Here is a 23450-nt window from a genome sequence, read left to right on the forward strand (position 1 = left end):
TGCATGGTGCACATGCATGTACCAGACATGAAAACCCCAGGGTGAGTGTGCAGCATCCCTGTTGGGAGGGGAACCTTACCTTACCTCACTCTGGCTCATCCTTGCAGCAAGCTGCTCACACCCAGGAGGCTCTGGAAGAGGCTGTGCAGATGATGAAGGAAGCAGTGGAGGACCTGACCACCACCCTGAATGAGGCAGCCAGTGCTGCAGGTGTTGTAGGAGGCATGGTGGACTCCATTACCCAAGCCATCAACCAGGTGAGGGAAGCATAGAGAGGACCTGGCCAAGGCTGGGGTGGGGGAGAGAGGAAGAGTAAGGGTCAAACCTTACAAGGCAAAGACCTTGTAAGCCAGAGCTGGAGTCAGAGTCTCCTGATGGTCTCTTGCAGCTGGACGAGGGGCCCATGGGTGAGCCAGAGGGCACCTTTGTGGACTACCAGACCACAATGGTGAAGACAGCCAAGGCCATCGCTGTGACTGTGCAGGAGATGGTGGGTGCAAACAACCCTGTCACTGCAGAATGCACTGCCTGCCACCCAGACAGGCAACCACCCTCCTTACCTTGTCCAACTCTTGCTCTGCTTCCATCAACAGGTCACCAAATCCACCACCAACCCAGATGAGCTGGGCACACTGGCCAATCAACTCACCAATGACTATGGGCAGCTGGCACAAGAGGCCAAGCCGGCTGCTCTCACTGCCGAGAATGAGGAGGTGCGAGCATGGGGGGTTGCTGGAATGTGGTGTAAGGCAGAGCAGGAGCTGCTGGGGTGTGAGAACAGAGGACAGAGACACTTGAACCTCCCATTGGAGCTGGGGGCGGCAGCATTCACACCTCCCCTGAAACATAGTGTGGAAACATGGAGCAAAGCCGTGTTTCCGTTTTCTGACTCCTGAGTGGGAGGATTGGGAAAGAGGAGCTGGGTTGCTGGTAGTTCCCAGCGGGTATCACAGATGCAGGGATAAGTTCCCTGCTGACTCTTGTCATGCACACGTTCCTCCCAGATTGGCTCCCACATCAAGCGCCGGGTGCAGGAGCTGGGCCACGGCTGTGCCGCCCTGGTCACCAAGGCTGGAGCCCTGCAGTGCAGCCCCAGCGACGCCTACACCAAGAAGGAGCTGATAGAGAGTGCACGCAAGGTTTCCGAGAAGGTAGGTGGTCCAGAGGGAGGGGTGGCAGCGTGGTGAGTTGGGAGGGATGCTAGACTGAGCCCTGTGGCCTTGGAGCTACCATGCTAGGTTCTCCCATGGTCCTGTTGGGTTCTGCTGGCTCTCAGCCGTGCTTGCCCTGCCCAGCTGATGGGGTATAGGATGGATCCCCCTCTGCAGGCACCATAAAAGCAGCCGGTGCTTGTGATGGGTGAGGTGTCCAGGTGCTGCTGACGTGCTGATGGCAGCCTGCCAGGAGAGTCTGATCTACACACTGGTGACAGCCCAGGGCTCTCCAAATCAGTGTTGGACAAAGCGTTTGTTGTGTCTCCAGCCAAGCTTGCAGCTTGTGCATTGTGTCCAGCAGTCAATCTAAAGAGCACTCTTCTGAATAACAGATGAAAACGTAGCTTAAAAGCTCTAGTTGATAGAGTAGCAGTGCTTGTAAGCAAAATCACAAAAGCAAAACAAACACTTGTCTATCATGCCTGGCACATGCCTGCATGCTCAGGGCATCCTGCAGGTCCTTCCTCTCCACGATTGCTTTCCATTAGGAAGCTTGTTCTCCTGTGAGGGCTTGCCCAAGTACAGAAAATGAGTTTAACAGCTAAAGAAGAAACAAGTTGTGTTGTTCTGATGCCAGTTATGCAAATTTTACTCATTTGAAAGCTACCAGAGTCCAGTATCTCCTGGACCAGCAAACACGATAGGTGCAAGGTAAAAATAATTAACTGGAAGCTAAGAAGGGGTGCCCAGATGAAACATTCCCAGTTCCTCTCCTTGGTATGGAGTGACTCCGTCCTGGGAGGTGTTGAAGGTGTGTGGTGAGGGTTCCCTGAACCTGCTCTGCTCCCCCAGTCACTCTACTCGTACCCCACAGGTTTCTCACGTGCTGGCAGCTCTTCAGGCTGGGAACCGTGGGACACAAGCCTGCATCACAGCAGCCAGTGCTGTCTCTGGCATCATTGCTGACCTTGACACCACCATCATGTTTGCTACAGCAGGAACCCTCAACCGGGAGAACTCGGAGACCTTCGCTGACCACAGGTACGTGAGCGCCTTGTTCAGCCTCTGCTCAGCCAGAGACCTCCCATCAGGCTCTGTCCTGTGATCTCCTGTATTTCTGAGTTGTGGACCAGCCCCAAGGAGAGCTCCAAGCTCAGGTCATGCTGGCTCTGTTTCCCCTCCAGTTTGTACAAAATGCAAGATCCACAGTCTCTCTGTCCCCAAGGACCATGTGTGTAGTTGTTCTCCCTGACTCCCTTCTTCACCCCAGGGAGGGCATCTTGAAGACAGCCAAGGCGCTTGTGGAGGACACCAAGGTGTTGGTGCAGAACGCCACAGCCAGCCAGGAGAAGCTAGCCCAGGCTGCCCAGTCCTCTGTGACCACCATCACCCGCCTGGCAGAGGTGGTGAAGCTGGGTGCTGCCAGCCTGGGATCTGAAGACCCAGAAACTCAGGTAAGTAGGGGGTGTGTGGGCTGAGTTCCAGCTTGCTTGGAGGTGTTGAGGGTTGCAGGTGTCATGTGGTGCTCTGGGCTGGATCCCGTGTGTTGTGGAGAGGATGGGCTGGACTTTGACTGGTGCTGGCTGAGCTGGACTCCCTCTGTGCCCTGTGGTGCCTAAATCTCTCACTGCTGAGCCACCTGAGTGTGACCGTAGCTAAGCCATTCCCCTGGTCTTGCTCTCCCCAGGTGGTCTTGATCAATGCTGTGAAGGATGTGGCCAAGGCACTTGGAGACCTGATTGGTGCCACCAAGGCAGCTGCTGGCAAAGCTGGGGATGACCCTGCTGTCTACCAGCTGAAGAACTCTGCCAAGGTCTGTGCTGGGCGTGATGGGAGGGAGGGGAAGAAGCAGGGGGGCTGGAGAAAAAGCAGAAGAGTTTTCTGCCTATCTGGGGGCAGAAGCACAACCTGGGGGCAGTCAGGACAAAAGAGGAGGGAGGGGCACATAAAAGGTGGGATGCAACATGCAGAGCAGACATTGGTGGGAAAACAAGATGAGACAATGTGAGTGGAGTATGGAGACAGAGCCATTTTGGACCAAACCACGAGAAAAGGACAGGTAGTGGCAGCAGGCCAGAGCTTGTGTGAGGATTCACCCGGTTCTCCTTTTTTCTTCCACAGGTTATGGTGACAAACGTCACTTCCTTGCTGAAAACAGTGAAGGCTGTTGAGGACGAGGCCACAAAGGGGACACGGGCGCTGGAGGCCACGATAGAGCACATACGCCAGGAGCTGGCCGTGAGTAACAGCCAGAGGTGGCCGTGAGTAACAGCCAGAGGTGGCTGTGAGTAACAGCCACGGCACTGTGGCTGCCACCCTACTCTGCTGCTGCCCTGTGCCTCACCAACACCTCTCCCCTCGCAGGTGTTCTCCTCCCCTGTGCCTCCTGCCAAGGTCTCCACCCCAGAGGACTTCATCCGCATGACAAAAGGCATCACGATGGCCACGGCCAAAGCGGTGGCCGCTGGCAACTCCTGTCGGCAGGAGGATGTCATTGCCACGGCTAACCTGAGCCGTCGCGCCATCGCGGACATGCTGCGCGCCTGCAAGGTGGGGCAGGCAGGGGATGTGGGTCTAGCGCGAGTTTGTGGGTGGCTGTGGGTGCCAGCAGGGATGGTGCTGGATGTGTCCCTGTCTCCGGGTTTCAGGAAGCAGCCTACCACCCGGAGGTGAGTGGGGACGTGCGGCAGCGGGCGCTGCGCTTTGGCAAGGAGTGTGCCGATGGTTACCTGGAGCTGCTGGAGCACGTGCTGGTGGTGAGTGTCCCCATCCTGGTTCCCAGGGTGGGCAGAGGCTGACCAGGTATTCCCCAGATCCCCAAGGTTCTCTGGGCTCTTCACCCCCTCCCCCTGACATCTTTGCACAGCCCCCTTCACTGCCTGTGCTGGCACAGCATGTGGCTGAGCCCCTGCCATGGAAGCAGATGTCAGAGAGCTCAACAGGCTCTGAAGAAAGGTATTTGTGTAACAACAGATGGAGATTAACTGGCCATAAACAGATGGAGGCTGGAAATTCAACAACACGGTAGCAAAATCCTGTAAAAGTGCAGCTTCCAGTAAAAGTGGTGGGAGTAAAAGATTTCAGGCAGTGAGAAAATAAAGCTTATTAAGGTCACAGCAGTGTGGGAGACGGGCACGTGTGGGAGATGGGCAGGCACGTGTGGGACACAGGCAGTGCCTGCAGTGGCAGCTATTATGACTGCAAGCACCCGCTGCACTGTTGATCCAGTCTTCCTCTGACTGAGTCCTCCCAAGGACTTCAGCTGCAACATTAGTTTACAAGAAGCAAATTAAGACGAGCAGAAAAGAAAGGTAGAAAAGATCCAGTGAGATCCTTCCAGCAGTTTGCATTCTTGGCAAGATCACAGAAGTGGAGTTGGGCACTGTGGGGATGTGCATACCCAGCCCATGGAGCTGTCAGATCCCTCCCTTTGTCTAGGGTCAGGACAAAGATAGAGGGCGAGTCAGCTCTGTGTCAAGGTTTCACTAAGCTGGTTAGTGAGAGTCCAGGATCACTAGATGCAAGGTGGTGGAGCCCAGACTCTGGTTTCCTGCAGGGAAAGCCCCTTTAGGCAGAGGATAACCAGCACTGGCAGCAGAAGGAGGAGGTGGGCAGGAATCAATGGCTAGAAATGGAAGCTGAAGCAGAGGAAAAGTCAAAGGGTGGTTTTATTCAAGGGAGGTAACCACTGGGGTACAGTTCCAAGGGGAGCAGTGAGTTTTCCGTCCCCTGCATCTAGATCAAATATCTATCTGGAAGATGCTTCAGGCACATGTGAATCATGGCAGCCAAGGTTGGAGTGCTGAGCAGAAATTCTCTGGCTGACCTGTTGTTAACAGATGATTAGGCTAATGACTTAGCGTGGCAGTGCCTAAGGTCAGTCTACTTGCAGGAGCACGCCATTTCCCTGTATTTTGTGTGTTACCGTCCTGCTACCATGCAATGTTTTGAGTATCATACATTGGTACATCTCTTAAAATGGTCACTGGAGGTGCGTCTTAGTCAGCTCATAGCCTCCGGGGTGCCTTCAGCTCCAGACAGAGACCATTTAGCAGTTTTAAACACGTTGTCAGAGCAGACAGCAGACTTAATAATCTGGTATTTAGGCTGGATGTGCTTATGAGGGCAAAGTGGCCCTCACCATGTGTCATCATCTCAGGTACTCTGAGCCACATGCAGCTGTGAAGACTGCTGGAAGGGGTCCATGCAAGTCCAGGATAAAGCCATGACTCCCCCAGCCTCCAGAGCACTCTGCTCTGTGAAGGCAGGAATGGAGCTCATGGGCCCTGTTTATCAGAGGGCAGCAGGTTCCTGGAAAACCACAAGCAGGAAGGATCTAGGGGAGTGGGAGGGGAAATGGCAGAGGGGGTGCTGCCTCATTCCCCAGCAGCAGCAAGTTCATTGCTGTACACTATGTCCCCAAGGGAACCAGTATCTTCCATGGAGCATGAACAAGCATGGTTAAGGTTCAAGAATGAGGGTTATTTGGCTCAGGCTGGGAAATGTGGCTCCCGGCAGAGGAGTGGGAAAGCCTGGATGTTTCACTGGGGAGGGGAAGGAATTTGAACCTCCATGGGGACTTGGTATTTGGTAACAATAGGTCTCTCCCTCGGAAAGCAGAGAGATCCAGTGGCTGAAAACTGCAGTGAAGCAACTCAGAGTGGGGAGAAATAAGGTGTAAAGGGGGTGAGGAGGAGAGCTCTGAGTGTAGTTGGCTCCTCCAGCCATGAGAACCTCATCCAGGTGCCTGGTCTTGCCCTGCCCTGTAAGGCTGAAGTATGAGCTGACGATGGCAGCACAGCTCCCCACCCAGAATCTCTGATCCTTCGTTGGCATCTCTCCTTTTGGCTGCCCTTCATCCCTCACCGAAAAACACCCACCTTCCCCTGCCCTCCCTGTGCCCCAGCCCCAAGCGCCCACGTGTCCTGGCTGGGCTGTTCACTGCTTTCTTTTCTCTCTTCTCCCTCCCTCCCTGTCAGCCGGTGAGTAAGGCAACATTGGGGTGCCTGCTGGTCTCTAACCTCAGCATGAGCCTTGCTCACGGCTTGTCTGTGTGCCCAGCCCAGTGCTGGGGTGGCACTTGGTGTGTGTCCACAGGGACCCCGTGTCCATGTGTTTGTGTGTGTGTACTCACACCTGCTCTAGCTGGTGGGCAGCTGCTGCCTGTGGGGTGCGAGTTGGGCCAGCAGTGAGCTCTGCTTGTTCGTACAGACCCCATGTGTGTGCACACATGTGCTGTGGTGTGTGCATGTGTCCCCCTGAGCTGGGTGAAGGACCCTTAAGGCACTGCCTGCCACCCTGTCCCAGTGGGGCCAGTCTTCCCAGGCTGGGACATGGCTCCAGGGTATCCCCCTTTGCCCAGCTTGTGTTTGCAGACAAATCTCCAAAATGGCGGGGTGGGGGGAAATGCTTTTGGAGCTTGAAATGATTTGCAGGAGAGAAATATTGGAGTGGGTAACTGCTGAATGCAGGAAGGCTTGTGCTGAGGGTCTTGTGTCTGCGAGATGTCCCAAAAGCTGTGGATGTGGGAAGGCCATGGGGAAGCTCATCCCATCGTGGAGCAGGAAGATAATAGCCAGGGTCACTCAACAAAGCATCTCAGACAGTGCCTGATGTGTACGGATGTGGGAGGGTGATGGGGGATCCCACCCTCCTGCTCTGAGGAGCACACCCCAAACAGCCCTAGGAAGTCCCCGTTTTCCAGGTGCTTACATCTGCTCCTTCCCCGCAGATCCTGCAGAAGCCGACTCACGAGCTGAAGCAGCAGCTGGCAGGCTACTCCAAGCGCGTGGCTAGCTCTGTCACTGAGCTCATCCAGGCAGCCGAGGCCATGAAAGGTAAGGAAAGATCCTGCTCAAAGGGGCAGGACCAAGGGCTGGGATTAGGGTGGAGGGCTCAGCAGCTGATGGAGGAGGTAGGGCGAGTCAGAAATGAGGTGTACAGGCACACAGGTGTAACCTGCCTCGCTTCCCGGTGTTCCTAGGGACGGAGTGGGTTGACCCAGAAGACCCCACTGTCATTGCTGAGAACGAGTTGCTGGGGGCAGCAGCTGCCATTGAGGCTGCAGCCAAGAAGCTGGAGCAGCTGAAGCCAAGAGCCAAGCCCAAGGTAACAGTGCTGAGCCTTGTCTGACCCTGCTCAGCTTGAGGTGGGCTGGGGCTCTCCTGCCTGTGCTTTAGCCAGGTTTGAAGTCCCATCTGACGGCTGGCCCCTCTCTCAGTACTCCCACTGCCTCCCACATCCCCAGCTGGACCTTCCTCAGGCAGCCCACGCCCTGCTGCACCCCACAGGCCTTAATCCAGCTTTGTATGTGCCCACTCAGCCCCCTGCAGCCATCATCCTGCTCTGCTCCGTCTGTCCCAGCACCCCTGCCTAGGACTCACACTCTGCTTTTGCCTACAGCAAGCAGACGAGAGCCTGAACTTCGAGGAACAGATCCTGGAAGCTGCCAAATCCATTGCTGCAGCCACAAGTGCCCTGGTGAAGGCAGCCTCAGCAGCCCAGCGGGAATTAGTGGCCCAAGGAAAAGTAAGGCCATAAGAGGGGAAGAAATAAGAAAATGTAGGGCTGTGGTGGGTTCTCTCTTCTCCAGGGGCTGCCTGTAACCCTCATGCCCCATGACAAGAGGTGCACAGGGTGCTAAGCCTCAATCCTCTCCTTCCTTACAGGTGGGTGCCATCCCAGCCAATGCAGTGGATGATGGACAGTGGTCCCAGGGTCTCATTTCAGCTGTGAGTATCAAGGTCACACTCGTCCTCTTGGCTCCTGCTGCAAAGACGAGGATGCTCTGCCCTTGTGCTTTTCCTCTGCAGAAGAAGCAGCCATGCTTCTTGCTCCCTCTCCCCCGTGCTGAGACATGGCGTGGATGCTGGTTCTTGCCATCCCATGCCACACAACCTCCTTGGGGCCGATTAGGGCTCCTGTACCCCCCCTGACAGCCTCTCTCCCCACAGGCGCGCATGGTGGCTGCTGCCACCAACAACCTGTGTGAGGCTGCCAACGCAGCGGTGCAGGGCCATGCCAGCGAGGAGAAGCTCATCTCGTCTGCCAAGCAGGTGGCTGCCTCCACAGCCCAGCTCCTGGTGGCCTGCAAGGTGAAGGCTGACCATGACTCAGAGGCCATGAAGCGGCTCCAGGTGAGTCCCAGGGCTGCCCCTCCAGCCCCACCTGCCTCCTCCCAGTTGCTTGAGGGATGGATGTGAGTGGACTGTGGGTGCTCTCCAGGGCTCGTGCTCCCTGCCTGTGTGCCATCAGCAGGGAGTTCATAGGCTCCAGGTTGCTTGGACTTGACTGCTGGCTGCATACTAGGTGTGTGAGTGGTGCTGGGCTGCTCGGCCTGGCAGCATTCAGGGATGATGAACTGGCACAGGAATGCCTGAAGTGGGTGCACTGCATCTGGCATTCGAGAGGTTAATGTTTAGGGGGCATGTTTTGTAGCACCCTTAATTGTCAGAGGCCATGGCACAAAAGAGGTTAATGCCCATCCATTTCGGGGTTAACATGGGGTCTCAGCACCTCTGGGGCCAAGGGCTGGGGAGAGTCAGCAGGGCTGCCTACCAGTCCCTGCCCCACTGCTCGGACAAGAGCCAGAGCCTGGCTGGGAGCAGCAGAGCCTGAAATGGTCATGAGCGGGTGGCAAGGCGGCGAGCCATGTAAAGGAATCCCTGCCTGCAGCTCCCAGCACTCTTGGCTGCCTGTCCTGCCTGCTGGCCCAGCCTGGGGCAGGGGTTCCTTCACACTCCCGGGCAGCAGTCATACCCTGGGGCTGTGATTTATGCTGACACTCCCCACTTTCCTGCTGCAGGCCGCCGGCAATGCTGTCAAGAGAGCGTCGGACAATCTGGTGAAGGCAGCTCAGAAGGCAGCTGCCTTCCAGGACCACGATGAAACGGTGGTGGTGAAGGAGAAGATGGTCGGGGGAATTGCACAGGTGAGGAACAGGGCTGCTCCAGTGGGGCAGGAGCAGCTCTGGGTGCCACCACAAGCTGTGTGTGCCTGTCTCAGGAGTGTGTCCTACCATGGGTCACGTCTCCAGAGAGCCTCACAAAGATGCTGTGGATGTACCCATCCCGCCCAGCACCCAAACAATATGACTTCACCTTGTCCTGCCACGAGTAGCAGTGGAGGATGGTGCACACTCCTTGGAGTGTAATGCCCTGGGTTCTCCTTGTGCAGCACTGACACTATCCCAGTGTCTGTGACGCACATGTGAAAGACAGAGCATTGAGTAAGGGATGAGACCTGCCTGGTATTGGGTGCCACAGGTCCCAGTGCTGCCTCTGTGCAGCTGAGATCCGCTACAGGGCACATGGGGCTGAGCCCTGGAAGCCATGCTTTTCTGTTTTATCTCTGGAGTACCATGCTCCCACTCCAGGGACAACAGCCCTCATGCCCAAGGTGGCTGTGACGGGAGGGAAGTAGCAGCCAGAGAACCTGGCTCAGGGGTTGGCATGGCTGGAGCAGAAGCTCCAACCATCCCTGTGGGAGGGCAGCTGTGACCCCAGGGCTCTCTCCCGTCAGATCATCGCTGCCCAGGAGGAGATGCTGCGCAAGGAGCGGGAGCTGGAGGAAGCGCGGAAGAAGCTGGCGATGATCCGGCAGCAGCAGTACAAGTTCCTGCCCTCGGAGCTGCGGGACGAGGAGCAGAACTGAGCCGCACGCCCTCCCGCCCACTGCACAGACTGCTGCCCGCCCGCCTGCCCGCTCCTATTTAAGACGACCCGCCTCAAGCGGAGGGCTGCCTGGGCTAGACCAGAGCTCTGCCCACACCCACAGTGACGGGACTAACCCAGCTGCCCCTCCAAGCTGGCGCCGCACCAGCAACTCCGCTTCGCTGCCCAGCCCACCTTCCTATGCACACCCAAGGCACAATCAGAGCGCTCGGAGGGACTCGGTTGGGGTGGGAGCCGGGGCTGCACTGGCTCAGGGCTCACCTGCCAGCCCCGGGGTTTGGGCCCACAGAGCTCTCCACTGCAAGGGGATATTTACTTGTGCCTTCCTCATTCCCACTCGTGCCCCTTTCCTCTCTCTCCTCCGCATGAGACAGGGAGCGGCAGGGGGCTGGCCCTCTCCTGTGCGATGGCGTGCAGGGAGCAGCATGGTCCCTCGCTGAGCTCTCGTGTGGAGCTGCCTTTCACCTCCAATGCCTTATTGTTGGCTGAACCTTCCTCTTCAGTTTCCCTGTGAGGCACGGAGGCTCCCCCACGAGCATCCTCTTCAGCCCGGGCCCCTCTGGGGAGCAGCAGGGCTGGAAGCCACAGTGCCTCTGCTCAGGATGGGGGGTGATGCGATGAGTTCACCCCCAGAGCTGTTCTCTGCCTTCCCGCGGAGCTTCTCCCCGCCCGCGGCCCCAGCCAGCTCTGCCTTCCTTCTTCCCAAGTGCCTGCATTGTTTTCCAAGATCTACAGTATTTTTGTAACTTTTCCATGTCTCTAGTACTGAGCCTGCAGCTTTCAAAGTTCATATATTTCCCTGCCAGCTTGTGCCCTGCCCACTAACACCAGCTCTCGCCGGGGTCCTGTAGCCCAGTATCCCACCCCTCCTCGGCTCCGGGACCCCCGTCCCTTCCCCTTTGCACTTGCTGAGGCTTCTCTCACTATTTTGATACTTTAAGCATCCCATATTAAACACTGAAGGAAACCAGCTCCCCCCGAGCCTCCGGGGTGGGGTGGGGGATGCCGATGTCTCCTCGGAAAGATGCATTCATCAATAAAATCTGGTTTTCCTGCATTATTGCCAGCTGGGTATGAACGAGACCCCCCAGGAGACGGGAAGAGCAGGGGGGCCATGGGCGCTTGCCCTCATAGCAAAGGCAGGGGGGAGTGTACCACGGGTGCTTAAACAGCATGGAAAATATTTGAGGCACGTCCAGCCCCAGGCACCCGGCAGGCTGGACCCCCGCTGCCAGCCATGTGCCGGCCTCGCAGGTGCTGCCGGGGGGCCACCACCACAGGAGAGGGCCCTGGGGATTTTGTTTCTGGGGGATTTGGGCTTTGGGGAAGGCAGGGGGGTGGGGAAGTATGTGTGAGTGGAGCTGGGCTTCTGGCCCCATTCCTGCTGCCAGCCGAGTATACCCCTGGGTAGGGTGCTACAGGGGTGCAGGTGGGGGACCCCCAGCCCCCAGTCACTAGTGGCCCAGCCTTTGGGCCTCCACTGGCAAGGCAGCGGTCTTTGGCATGGTGTGGATCTGGGAATGTGGCTGGAGCCCTCCCGGCTGCCGGTGCTGAGCTCACGCCCCGAAATAGCCCCCCGGGGCCAACCTGTGCGGGCAGCAGCTGCCCCAGCGTGTCCCCACCTGTTCCCACCCCATCACTCAGCAGAGATTTGGGGGGCCTGTGTGGTGGCGGGGCAGGCAGGGATGCTGTGGGGTGCAGGGGGGACGTGGGCAGGGTGGCACATGTCTCCTGACTCTGGGACCTGTTCCTGGCAGTGTGAGCCACAGGCATCATCAGTGGCAAGGGCAGCATCCTGCAGTATCTCAGCCAGTGACCCCTGTCTCCTTGTGGGCACGTCCCTGGGGGTGTGGAGGGACTGTTCCCCGCCGAGACACTCAACCCTGGCCAGGCTCCAAGGTGGATTTGTGGCTCTCACAGGCATCCCAATCCTCCCAGCTGTCCCCTGACAATCTGTGATGGCCTGACCCGGCACCAGGCTCTCACCCAGGTACTAGCTGTGCATGGGGCCCTTCTGAGCAGCCAGCAAGGACACGGGGCACAGCATGGCAGCAGCCCCAGCCTCATCCTCGCATCCTGGGGTCAAGGGAGCTCCAGCACCACCAGCACAGGGCCGCAAGGACATTCTCTGCCTTTTCCTCCAGTTTGGGTGCAAGCAAGGGGTGGTGGCACAAACACCGGGGGAGGGACATGGGGTGTCCCCGTGTTAACCCCCCATCCTCTAAATCTCACACATCAGTCAAGAGGTTATTTTGGTAGGCAGGTTAAGGCAAGGACGTGCAGAAGTTTGGAGCTGGGATGACAGTCATGAGGTGCCAGAGCCTCTGCAGGAACCCAAATCCAGCTAAATTGAAGGTGAACGGGGAAGCCATGTTCCAACTTCCTGGGGAGCCCAGGAATGGGGTGAGAGGCTGCAGCATGGATTGCACCTGGGAAGGTCCCATTAGTTTTCAGGACAAGCCTTTCCTTGGGAGTAAGGTCAGACTCTAGAGTGAAAAACGGAGGGTATCACCATCCTTGGAGACCTTAGCCCAGGACAAGCCTGGGCATGGGGCAGCAATGGAAGGGATGTGCACCCACACCCCTCTGCACATTCTTGTCCCAGAGGTTACCCCAGAGGATGGGCTTAAGGGCAGACTTGTGGGCCTCTACACCTGGATGGTTCCAGTTGTGCCGTCAGACACCTGGAGCAAAGGGAAGGGGGCAGCAAGGGAAAACAGCATCCTTTGGGGGCACATCTGAGGGCTGGCCTGGCTCCAGGGCAACTTCCTGGCTGCTTGCACCATGCCCATCATTGTCTATCTCCCATGGGCTGAGCCCATGGAGTTGCCCCAGGCTGAAACATCTCGCAGAAAACCAATTATTCCCTCCCGGGAATGATGGGAGACGGATCTTCCTCCTCCCCTTAGAAGCCGCATGCTGGCAGTTACAGATTCTCCTTGTCCAAATATGTGCCTAATTCGTCAGTACTAATTGTTGCTCTCCAGAGTCCAGCAGTGGCTCTTCTGCTTTCCCCATGGAGCCAGCAGCCCCTTGGTCCTTAGCTGCTCCCATCCCTCCTGCACCCCTCACCATCTGGGCCTGAGGGCTCCTAGAGAGCCACTTTCTCCAGCTCAAAACATTTCTGCTCCTCTCTGCTTGGAGCACTGGTGCTGAAAAGTTGCGTCAGTCAAGGGCTGGCTGTGGCCCAGGGGCAATGGGCTGGGGGAGCCCGTGCACCCCTCATGTCCCCATCCCATCCCAGCCTCCCCACGTGCCACACAGCTCTCGTGGCCCCTCCGCCAGCTCCTTCCAGCCCCCCCCCCTCCGACCCAGAGCCCACCCTGCAGCTGGGAATGTGCCAGAAGCATTTACGATCGTTATTAAAGCACAGGTTATTTTTGGAGGAGCTGGGATTTGAACGGTTTGCATTTTTTTGCCTGTGGAATACAGTTTATTTAGAGCAGAAAGATGAAGAGGGGCAGCGAGCTGCCCACATGCCCTGTGTCACCCTAAAATGCCACCCTATGGGCTGTGCATGTGCCAGGTGTCCCTGAGAGTGCCAGGGACAGTGGCACTAAGGTGCAAGGCAGCAGGGAGGTGGGTGCCAAGAAGTCTACACAGAGCTGGGGCCCCCTTGCCCCATCAGCAGCTGGATTGGGATGTCAGGGGTTCCATTCACTTCTCTCCTGGGGGATTTTCCCCACGTGGGCAGTGCCAGTCCACTGTGTCCCTCAGTGCAATCACAGCCCATGGTTGCCCCTGATTGCAATGACAACCTAAATATGTCCCCAAGACTTCGGTGCCTGACATTCCCAAGTGTCATGCCAGCCCTTGAGATGCCCCTAAACCAGTGCCAGCAAGCAGGGTCCCTCAGGCCCCACGTTGCAGTGACTGGGCATGTGGTTACCTGTGGCAGTGTCAGCCACGTCATGTCCTCTCGCGTGGGGACTGCTTTGACCTTTGACTGGAGTCAGTGCCACCGGCATACCCCTAGCTCAGTGCCCCAGGATGTCCTTTGCCCGGTGCCACTGGGGTTCCCCTGGCACAGCGCTACGGAGTGTCCCTCAGCCAGTGTCCCTGGGGTAGCACTAGGGCATCGCCCCGGAGTGTGCATCGCCCAGTGCCACCGGGGTACCCGCAGCACAGTGACCGGGGGTGCCCGGCGCCGGGGCCGTGGCAATGCCCTCCGGGGGTGCTGCCCCCCCGTCCCGCTCGGTGCGAGGGCCAGTGGCGAGCCTGTCCCTAAAAGGTGCTGGCGGGCGGCGGGGGAGGCGCCGGGGCCGACCCTGCCCAGCTCGGCCCCTCCCCAGCTTTTAGACGGCGCGGCGGGGCGGGGAGCGCAGTGCCGGTGCTCCCGCCGCTCCCGGTGCTCCCGCCGCTCCCGGTGCTCCGCGTCCCGCTGCCGTCCCGCGCCCCGCCGCCGACCCACCGCCACCATGGAGGCCATCAAGAAGAAGATGCAGATGCTGAAACTGGACAAGGAGAACGCCATCGACCGCGCCGAGCAAGCGGAGGCTGACAAGAAGCAGGCGGAGGACCGCTGCAAGCAGGTGGGTGTCCCGCGAACTTCTCTGGCATTACCTCGGGACCCTCTGCTCTAGGGGTGGCCAGCCCAGGGGACCCCATTCTGCTGGGTGTCCAGCCCAGAGACTCTCTGCCCTAGGGGTGTCCAGCCCTGGGGCCCCTGTCCTGCTGGATGCCCATCCCTGGGGACCCCATCCCTCTGATTGTCCAGCCTTGGGATTCTCCACCCAGCCCCAGGGACTTCCCCACAACGGTTGTCCAGCCTGGAGTCCCCTGTCCTAAGGATGTCCTGCCCCAAGCACTGTGCCCCACTAGGTGTCCTGCTTGTGGATCCCAATCTAGGGATTGCCAGCCCCAGAGACCTTACTTCACTGGGACCCCATCCCAAGGGACCTCACCCCCTATAGGCCTGTCCCTAGGGTGCAGCACTTCAGTCCATTTTCCCTGAGCCCTCACACTGGTCCCCCCAAACATGCCTTATCTCAGCAGGACATCCCAGTGCCACCTCCCTATTCCTGTGCCAGGGAGAACCCTGGGGACTGCAATACTCCCACCCCACTGACATGGATATAGGGACACAGATTGGCGTTCCCCAGAGCTGTGTCCCCAGGTCAGGAGCTCTCCAGTCCCTTACACAGGGAGGGAGACCACCCTTCCCTTACACCCACCAGGCTCAGGCGTGCTGGGGGGGACAAGAGCATCCCAAGGAGATGTAGATCCAAAGCTGACAGAAGGAGCATGTCCATGTTCTCCTGCTGTGCCCCCACACCCTGGGTGTCCCCAGGAGGAGGGTGGCCATCTCCTTCCAGCCTTGCAGACACCACCATCCGTCCTGACCCTTGTCCTCTGTCCTTTCCCCAGCTGGAGGAGGAACAGCAGGGCCTGCAGAAGAAACTGAAGGGCACTGAGGATGAGGTGGAGAAGTATTCCGAGTCTGTCAAGGAGGCCCAGGAGAAGTTAGAGCAGGCAGAGAAGAAAGCCACAGACGTAAGTAGGCACGCCAGCAACTCCTCCCCCCGTGCGGGCGGACGCTGGACCTCGGCGGAGGGGGCGGCGGTTAAAGGAAAGAGGGGGCCCTTATATGGAAAGCGTCCGAGGGGAAGACTGTCAGGATCCCATTCCTGCGATGCTGACACCGAACCGGGCTGATGGGTCCTGTGAGGGGTGCAGGGGCCAGGCCAGCTGTGGTGGGCAGTACTGGAGTGGCTGATCCTGTCTGGATCTTTGCGGGCAGCCGACAGCCTGGCTCCCCAAAGCTAATGGGGACAAGTGTCCAGAGCTGTGTCACAGGTCCCCAGGCACGCACCTCCACAATGCTCTTAGGAGAACTGTGGGGCTTAACAGGCAGTGGCAGAGCAGGGAAATGGCCAAATCTCTTGCTGTGCTTAGCTGCTGAGTGCTAGCTGCAAGGAAAAATGTTTGGGGTGCATGGAAGGGGACTTTGGGTGGGATGTGGGTGCGTGGATTTGGGGTCCAATGTGCCACCTTGTACCCTGGGAAGGGCAAGACCAGGAAGAGTTTTATTTAGTGCCATGACTGATGTTTCTCCTGGGAAATAGATCCCTCTGGAGAGATGTTAGGAAGGTGTTGAAATTGGCTTGTGCCTGGCCAGGATGAAGGGTGGAACAGCTGTGTGCGGCCACGGGGCCGCTCAGGAATGGGGTATAACGACCTGTGGTGCCACACAGGGTATTTGACACCCTATAAATAAATCCTCCTTTTGATAGTCAGCCCTTCTTTGATGAAAACCAACCCTGGAAACTGGAGGAGAAGCTAAAGGAGAGCCATCTGGAGCACAGCCAGCAGGGCATGGCCAGGCTTTTTAGGATTGAGAACAAAAAATTCAATCCCAGCTGGTTTATGGAGCTAAATGGGGGAGATGTGTCAAATCTCTGAGGGGGCCACTGAGGACAGGGGTGACCAGACAAGGACAAGCAGCGGCAACATAAATCCCTGTGGCAGCCCAGAGCCCCTGGGCAGTGGCCAGGGGGTCCCCCGGACTTGTTTACTGATCCAACAGACCTGCCCTGGTTTAATTAGATACTTAACAAAGTAGTTAAAACATCAAAAATCCTCTGAAAGGGCACATTTATCCTGGAATGGGGCAGGCATGTCAAGATGGTCAGGGTGGCTGCTGTGTGCAGTGGGGTTCACACTGGTCTGATTGGATCTGTGCTGATGTGGGACAGGGCAAACTCAGTGTGGCTGAGAGTGGATGGGATGTTTCCAGTGTGAAACTCCAAGGAAGGGGCAAATGGTGGCACTGGGCAGATGTCAGCTATGGGATGCAGAGTGATTTGCTGCTGACAATGCCATCCTGGGTGGGGAAGGTGTGTTTCCCTGCTCTTGGTCCACAGAGGCTGGGCAAGTCTGTGGGCTTTGACATGGAGAATCCCATACCAGCAGATACAGCGGACAGAAGCCACCAACCACTTCAGGGAAGGGCCAGAGCAGGAGCCATGGTGGAGGAACAGTGTCAGGCTGCAGGCTGGCTGCAGCAGGACTGAGGCTCTATCACCAGCACAGCCACCCCAGGTCCATGCCAAAGCCTAGACAGGCTGTACCATGTGTGGGGCTCTGGGAGTTACCAGGTCCATGTGCCAGGGACCTGGATGTGCTGACAGCTCTAAGTGCCAAGGCTGGTGTCATCTCCTCCCTGGTGCAAGGTGCAGAACAGCTCCTGGCTTCAGCAAGGAAGCACCAGGCAGATCCCTAGAGTTCACTCACCATTCTCCCCATGGCTGCTAGGATAGTGCTTGCCTGTGTCTCCATCCCTTGGCCAGGTCAGGGCCCACACCAGTGATTCAGACAGCCTCCTGTCCTTGGCTAAAAGGTCAATGCCTTAAAAGAATAAACACCTGCCCCATTTCAGCACTGTCCTGCCACTGGCACTGGATGGCAGTGCATAAAGGCCATGGGGTGCATTAAGGAGTGCAAATATGATGACCCAGGCACTTTAAGAGGGGGCAGATGGTGCCACAGAGCAGGGAGTGCCTGACTCCTGATCAGCGACTCCACAGTGCTGACAGCGCCTTCCCAGCAGCTCTGCAAGGACACTGTGGTCCCATCACCTCTTGTCCCCAAGAGGGACAGCCCATGGTGCCCAGGTAAAGATGCAGGCAAGGGCTGTTGGACACAGTGCAGCTGAGACAGCGGGTTTAGCCAAAACAGCTCCCTCCATCCCCCCACATCCCCGGCAGTGGCCTGTCCCCAGCCACCTCAGAGGAGCCTAGGGAAACTCCAGCGTTCCCAGGCCATGATCCCAGAAGCTTCACCCATGTTCCCGCCCCAGCTGCACTCCCCGGCCAAGACTTTGCTCTTATTTGGTGATTCCCCGAGCTGGTGGGAGGGAACGGGACTCTGCTGGGAAGTGACTGTATCTCGGGGTGGGGCCACAGCAGGAGGCACCTAGCCTGGCCACTGTGAGACCAGAATGGCTCCCCCCCAGTCTGTCCCCCACATGCCTGCAGCCAGCTCATCCCTGCCCCACTGCTGCCAGGAATCCTTGTTTCTGCTCTGGGCCCCATGCCCCAGCTTGGGAGCACTCTTGGCACCCAGGCATCAGACTGGGAATGGGGCAGGATCAGCCGGGACCAAGGCCAAACCCATGGCCAAGCCCAAGGCCTTGTGCTTCTAGGGGACCCACAGCATTGCCTCTTCCAGTGCTGCTTGGCAAGGGGACACAGACCTGCAGAACACAGACATCAGTGTGGCTGGGTCACCCCCAGGACCCCTGGCCCTGGAGCTGATGGCAGCTGGTGGGGTCATCCTGGGAACTGACATCCCTGGAGGCAGGTGTGAAGTGCAGTAAGGGCTGCCTGGGAGCTGTCAGAGCTTCTTAAGGGAGGATTGAGTGCCAGCCAGGCTTTTCCTGATGGATCAAGACATGTGCCCCAGCCGGGATGGAATGTCAGGAGCTGAGGGACTGGCCTGCCCTAGAGGACACAGCCCCTAGGGCAGCTGGGTTGTGCAGGGGGCTCCATGTGCCCCATGGAACTCTGTAGGGTTGCCAACCAGGTCCTCACTTGAAGAAGCAGATGCCAAGGGACTGAATGAGATGGATGTTGGGGACCTGGCTGCAGCCCCAGGTACTGCTGGAGGACACCCTGGAGCAGGCTCTGCTTCATACCTCTTATTGACTTTCCACAGGGAAAAGTCTATGACCCTCCTCAGCTCTGCAGCAAGAAGTGCAGAGGGCAGCACTTTGGGAGCACTCATGGATACGCTGCTCCTGTGGCTGCGTGGCCTCGAGGATCAGGCTCCAGCACCCACAGACTCTCTGGATTCTTGGAAATATTTGAATCCATTTTCCTGGGGTCCTCTCCATCGCTCTGGGGGATTTCAGTGGGACTGTACATCCCTGGCAGGGGAGCACCATACACCCTGGGCACGGAGGGACTGCGTGCCTGCCTTGGGGGCCACTGTGTGCCCTCCCTGGGTGTACCATGTGTCCTGCCAGTGGGAACTATGCATCTGCCTGGGAGGATGTGTGCTGACTCCGGCTGAGGGGACAGTGCGCTCTGTCTAGAAGCCGCTGTGCATCTTGCCTGGGTGAGGGGTGTGACCCCTGCTGGGGAGGACCACGCGTCCTGCCTGGGGGTCCTCCTTATGTCCTGCTTGGGATGAGCGGCCCTGCGCACCCCTCCCGTTGTGGGAAGTGTCCCCTGCCGGGGGTGGGCACTGCGCGTCCTGCCCGGGAGAGCGGCACTGCAGGTCGGTCGGAGACAGCAGCAGGAGAACGAGGAGGAGGAGGAGCAGGAAGGGATGGAGGCAGGGCGGGCGGCGGGAGCGGCCGCTGCCTGAGCGCTTCCTGCCCGAGAAGGGCGGATCCCACAAAGGGCTCGGCGGTGTGGCCTCCCCGCCGGCAGCCCCCGCCATGGCCAGCGCCAGCTCTATCGATGCCGTCAAGAAGAAGATCCAGAGCCTGCAGCAGGTGGCCGACGAGGCGGAGGAACGCGCCGAGCACCTGCAGCGGGAGTACCATATCGAGCGGCAGGCCCGGGAGCGGGTAAGGGCCGCCGGGATGAAAAGGGGGCGCGGCGGAGCGGGGGGCGCCCCGGCGGCTCCCCGGGATGCCCCGGCGGCTCCGGCCCCGCTGCCAGCATCCCTCCCGGCGGGCTGGCCCCGGCCCCCCGCGCCCCTCGCCCCGGTAGCCGGGCTGGCTGCCCCCGGGGCGGAGCGGAGCGGAGCGGAGCGCGGGGCGGTTTCGGGGGAGCCGGCGGGAGCTGCCACCCAGCTGGCGAGAGCCCCCGGGGCAGGGGGCTTGGGGCAGCCTCCTCCAGCCGCCTCCCTCCTCCGTGGTTCTTGCGCCAGAGAGATGCTGCTTGCCGGGTTCCCCGGGGCTTCCCGGCTGGCGGGGCGCTGGGAGCGGCAGCGGCAAGCCCTGCCTTGGCTCTTCCTGGGATCGGGCGCATCCTGGGAAAGGATCCCCTCCCTCGCAGGCTGGCGTGCACAGCTCAGAATCCCATGCCCAGGATCTTGTCTAGCTTCCAGCGGGCTTTGCGGTCCGGGCCGCGGCAGTCGGAGAGCCTTTATCTCTCTAGCCTGTCCCTTCGTGGGGACAAGCCATCCCTTCACACAACCACTCTGGCAACGGGATGACATTCCCAAAAGTCAGCTTGTTCGTGGTTTGGCTTTTTAGTTGTTGAGGCTTTTTATTTTCTTCCTTTCTTTCTGTTTCCTATGCCCACTCTTTCTACATTCTCACCATATCAGGAGCGGCAGAGCTGGGTGCGGTACCCAGGTTGTTGTCACTCGGGCTGTGTGCGGAGGAAATGGCCCCTTCCTGCAGCCACAGATCGGGTTCCCCGGTCTAGGAGCTGCTGGAGAGCTCATGTTCCCCAGTGTCCATCCGGGCAGCTCTGACCCACTTTGGGGGTGATTCCCTGGGAAAAAAAGGCTCCCGACGAGGTGAGGCTGATGCTGCAGGCAGAGCATCGCCCTGCGGGGGCCAGTCCCAGTTCCCCACTGGGCAGTCTGGCAAGGGACCAGCTCTCAGAAAGCCCAGAAAAAAGGTTGTTCATGGGGCGGAGGTGACTGTCGTACCAGCTGTGGGGCTGGCTGCCCTCTCAGACAGGTGCTGGCTGCGCCTGTCCCCACCCTGCTGCCTTCTCACAGGGGATCGAGGGTGCTCAGTGGGGCCGTGCAGGGTGACTGCAGAGTGACAGCCCCTCACTGCTCCCGTGGTCCCTCTGCTTGGCTAATGTCCCCCAGGGCATTTCCAGGCTGGAGCATGAGGCTGGATGGAGCTGGGCACTGCAGCCGGCCAGTCCTGCTCCAGGCTGTGTATAAGCAGGAGACATTATCCCCTGTGTTGGTGCATGAGGCTGCTCCCCATGGTGAGGTCTCCTTGCCACCCATCCCTTTGTATCCGGATGAGGTCTTCCTTGCACTATCCCCCCCACTCGGTGGGAAGCGGAGCTGAGAGCTGCTGAGGCAGCGTTTCCCGACTGTGGCGATGGAGCTGGAGGCCTTTACCAACTGGAAAGAGTGCGAGGCCAGGCGTCAAGGGACTGGCGGAGGGCCAGGGCCACTGCTCCTGGCCAGCCCCAGCTCCCAGCCCTGTGCGTGGGGAGCCTGGGAAAGGGAGGGCTCTGGTCCAGTGGGTCCTGCCAGCCGCATCTTGGCCGGGTGCCAGCCTGCTGAGGGCGACTCGCTCCACTGCCCCCGGCGCTGTGCTGTACATCAGCTGAGGGGGCTCCGTGCTGGATTCAGGCTGTCCTGTTGCACAGGGCCATGGGGGTTCCCGCAGGAGAAGCTCCCAGCTTGGTCTGCCGCCTCTGTAAACAGGAAATCCTCAAGCGGCTCCCGATCTCCTTTTCGGGAGCGAAGCTGCACAGGGCATTCCTCCCCCTGAACTCACTTTTCTGCAAACCCCAAATACCGTCCCTGTGACGGCACGGCTGCCACAGCCACCCTACCCCAGGGAACATGGCCTGCCTCTCCCCAGGGCAGGAGCCGGACGTGCGAGGACCTGGTGGAGGGGCTGCACGTGCCAGGCTGGGGTTGCAAGGCTGGGAGAAGCACTAGGGATGGGGATAACTCTGTTGTCCCTATGGAAAGGCAAGGGGATACATGCCCAGCCATCCCATTCCAGTGAGTGCTGGCTTGTTGCACAGTGCCAAGTGGGTGTTTCGGATTGTAAATGCAGAACTAACCACTGAAAATGCTTTTAAAAGTGTATATATATATATTTGTGTGTGTATGTGTGACATGGAATGACTGAGGAGTTTCTGCTCCCCCAGGCTGAGGCTGAAGTGGCTTCCCTCAACCGCCGTATCCAGCTGGTAGAGGAGGAGCTGGACCGAGCCCAGGAGCGCCTGGCCACCGCCCTGCAGAAGCTGGAGGAGGCTGAGAAGGCAGCTGATGAGAGCGAGAGGTGTGATGGGAAAGGACAGTGGGGGTGGTATCGGGTGGGGGTATTGATTGCAAGCAGCCCCCTTAGTTTTGCAGTGAGGTCCCTCTGAAAGGACCTCATGTGGTTTATGTTGGTTTTCCTGCAGACTCCAAAGGGAGAGAGCAAAACCACAATGCAAAGAAGTCCTCCAGGCACAGGCGTTCCTAAAAAGACTGAAATTTCCAGAGCATAAAATCCTGATAAAATTTACCTGGTATTTATGAAAACACCAGACTGTACCCGAAGACAGAGGAAGCTAGGAACATATTTTCTTATCCAGAGCAGCCTCCTGTGCTCAGGGTCTCAAAAACAGCCCAGGAGGCAACATCTGTGCCTGGGAACTAAGTTCAGATTTGACGACAAAACAGCCTAATTCAAAAGCAGTGCTACAAAGTGTGTGTTGCCCCATCCTTATGGCAAGCAGGTTTCCTGGACAGGAGCTGTGCAGGCAAGGGCACTCAGGTTTGTGGGAGTGCCTGGACATGTCACAGTGTTCCAGACAATGATGTGAGCTCTTCCCTCCATTGGCAAAGACTAGTTTGAGTAACAGCATCTGAGTGAAAGGAGAAGAGTCTGCAGGAGTCCCTTCTGTGGGTGTTCACAGGGTTTGGTAACCCTGTTTGTGAGCATCATCCAGAATGAGAAAGGCTTTGCCACAGGATGTTCTCTAGCATTTCCTAAAGGCTGCTGGCCTGTCATGCTGTTTTTGTGGAGGTTGTGGCTGGCTCATCTTCAGCTGCACACTTTTTCACCCCTACAGATTGGGTTTAGGACCTGCCTGATTGAGGGCCACCACAGCCACATGTCCTCACTCTGGGGCATAGCCCTGGAGTCAGCTCCACTGTAATTGTGCACAGGAGCATTTTTAGGGTACTGCTAGTGACCCTACTGTGTGGGGTGGCCAGCAAGTGCCAAGCAATGTCCTGTGTCTCTGGAGGATGGTGAGGTTAGGGTACAGTGGACAGGGAAGATGTGCAGATGCCACCTTGACCCACGGCAGTAACATCTTTTGGCTTGGTCTTTCCTCAGAGGCATGAAGGTCATTGAAAACAGGGCCATGAAAGATGAGGAGAAAATGGAGCTCCAGGAAATGCAGCTGAAGGAGGCAAAGCACATAGCGGAGGAGGCTGACCGCAAATATGAGGAGGTGCATACCCCCTTCCCCAGTCCTGACCCCCTGGCAGCACCCAGAGCCACCTCCTCACAACCCTGTGCCCCCAGCTGGGGCAAGCACAGGGCCAACATATGCCTCTTTCTCCCATCAACAGGTCGCCCGCAAGCTGGTGGTCCTTGAGGGAGAGCTGGAGCGCTCAGAGGAGAGGGCAGAGGTGGCAGAGAGGTGAGCAGGGCTCCCGGCAGGCAGTGTGCAGGGGTCCCACACAGCCCTTGCCCCAAATCCCTGGCAGCATGGGGATGGGGATGACCCTCCTTGGGAGTGTCAGGGCCTGGCATTGGGGTGGTCCTTGGGATTGTAGGCTGGGGGCAGGGGGGTGCCAACCCACCAGCATCACATCCTTGACCTTGTTCTCTGCTGTCGCCCCACCCCGGGGTGCCCCTCTTTCACCCCAGCCGAATGAGACAGTTGGAAGAAGAGCTGCGGACCATGGACCAGTCTCTCAAATCCCTCATTGCCTCAGAGGAAGAGGTACTGGGGCAGGGGTGCGGGGCGATGTGCAGCAGCCCCCCTCTCTCTGTCGCTGTCTCTTGAACCATGCGAGCCAC

At 58.5% G+C, this 23450-nt stretch overlaps 2 protein-coding genes across 17 annotated transcripts in view; both read left to right on the forward strand.

The window, feature by feature from the left end:
* Positions 1–10883, forward strand: part of TLN1 (talin 1) — a 35337-nt gene extending 24454 nt beyond the window's left edge. For 4 of the 6 annotated variants that reach the window (XM_017811251.1, XM_017811255.1, XM_017811253.1 and 1 more), the window contains 18 exons: positions 108–257; positions 389–490; positions 594–713; positions 1005–1151; positions 2029–2195; positions 2425–2608; positions 2842–2967; positions 3276–3392; positions 3519–3704; positions 3803–3910; positions 6134–6136; positions 6886–6991; positions 7138–7262; positions 7557–7682; positions 7823–7885; positions 8108–8290; positions 8959–9084; positions 9675–10883. In XM_017811251.1, the coding sequence (XP_017666740.1) occupies positions 108–257; positions 389–490; positions 594–713; positions 1005–1151; positions 2029–2195; positions 2425–2608; positions 2842–2967; positions 3276–3392; positions 3519–3704; positions 3803–3910; positions 6134–6136; positions 6886–6991; positions 7138–7262; positions 7557–7682; positions 7823–7885; positions 8108–8290; positions 8959–9084; positions 9675–9806 (2271 nt within the window). In that variant the 3' untranslated portion in view covers positions 9807–10883. The remainder of the gene's footprint in view (positions 1–107; positions 258–388; positions 491–593; positions 714–1004; positions 1152–2028; positions 2196–2424; positions 2609–2841; positions 2968–3275; positions 3393–3518; positions 3705–3802; positions 3911–6133; positions 6137–6885; positions 6992–7137; positions 7263–7556; positions 7683–7822; positions 7886–8107; positions 8291–8958; positions 9085–9674) is intronic. The other 2 variants (XM_017811254.1, XM_017811256.1) reach the window with 1 other exon arrangement.
* A 3295-nt stretch (positions 10884–14178) lies between these two features.
* TPM2 (tropomyosin 2 (beta)) overlaps positions 14179–23450 on the forward strand; it is a 13853-nt gene continuing 4581 nt past the window's right edge. For 3 of the 11 annotated variants that reach the window (XM_017811238.1, XM_017811240.1, XM_017811235.1), the window contains exons 1-5: positions 14179–14358; positions 15194–15319; positions 21577–21710; positions 22758–22875; positions 22997–23067. In XM_017811238.1, the coding sequence (XP_017666727.1) occupies positions 14245–14358; positions 15194–15319; positions 21577–21710; positions 22758–22875; positions 22997–23067 (563 nt within the window). In that variant the 5' untranslated portion in view covers positions 14179–14244. Of the gene's footprint in view, positions 14359–15193; positions 15320–19118; positions 19341–21576; positions 21711–22757; positions 22876–22996; positions 23068–23297; positions 23374–23450 lie in introns of those variants that run through there. The other 8 variants (XM_017811239.1, XM_017811236.1, XM_017811246.1 and 5 more) reach the window with 7 other exon arrangements.

The sequence above is a fragment of the Lepidothrix coronata genome, unplaced genomic scaffold (assembly GCF_001604755.1).
Source record: "Lepidothrix coronata isolate B3197 unplaced genomic scaffold, Lepidothrix_coronata-1.0 Scaffold31, whole genome shotgun sequence".
In the NCBI taxonomy this organism is placed as follows: Eukaryota; Metazoa; Chordata; class Aves; order Passeriformes; family Pipridae; genus Lepidothrix; species Lepidothrix coronata.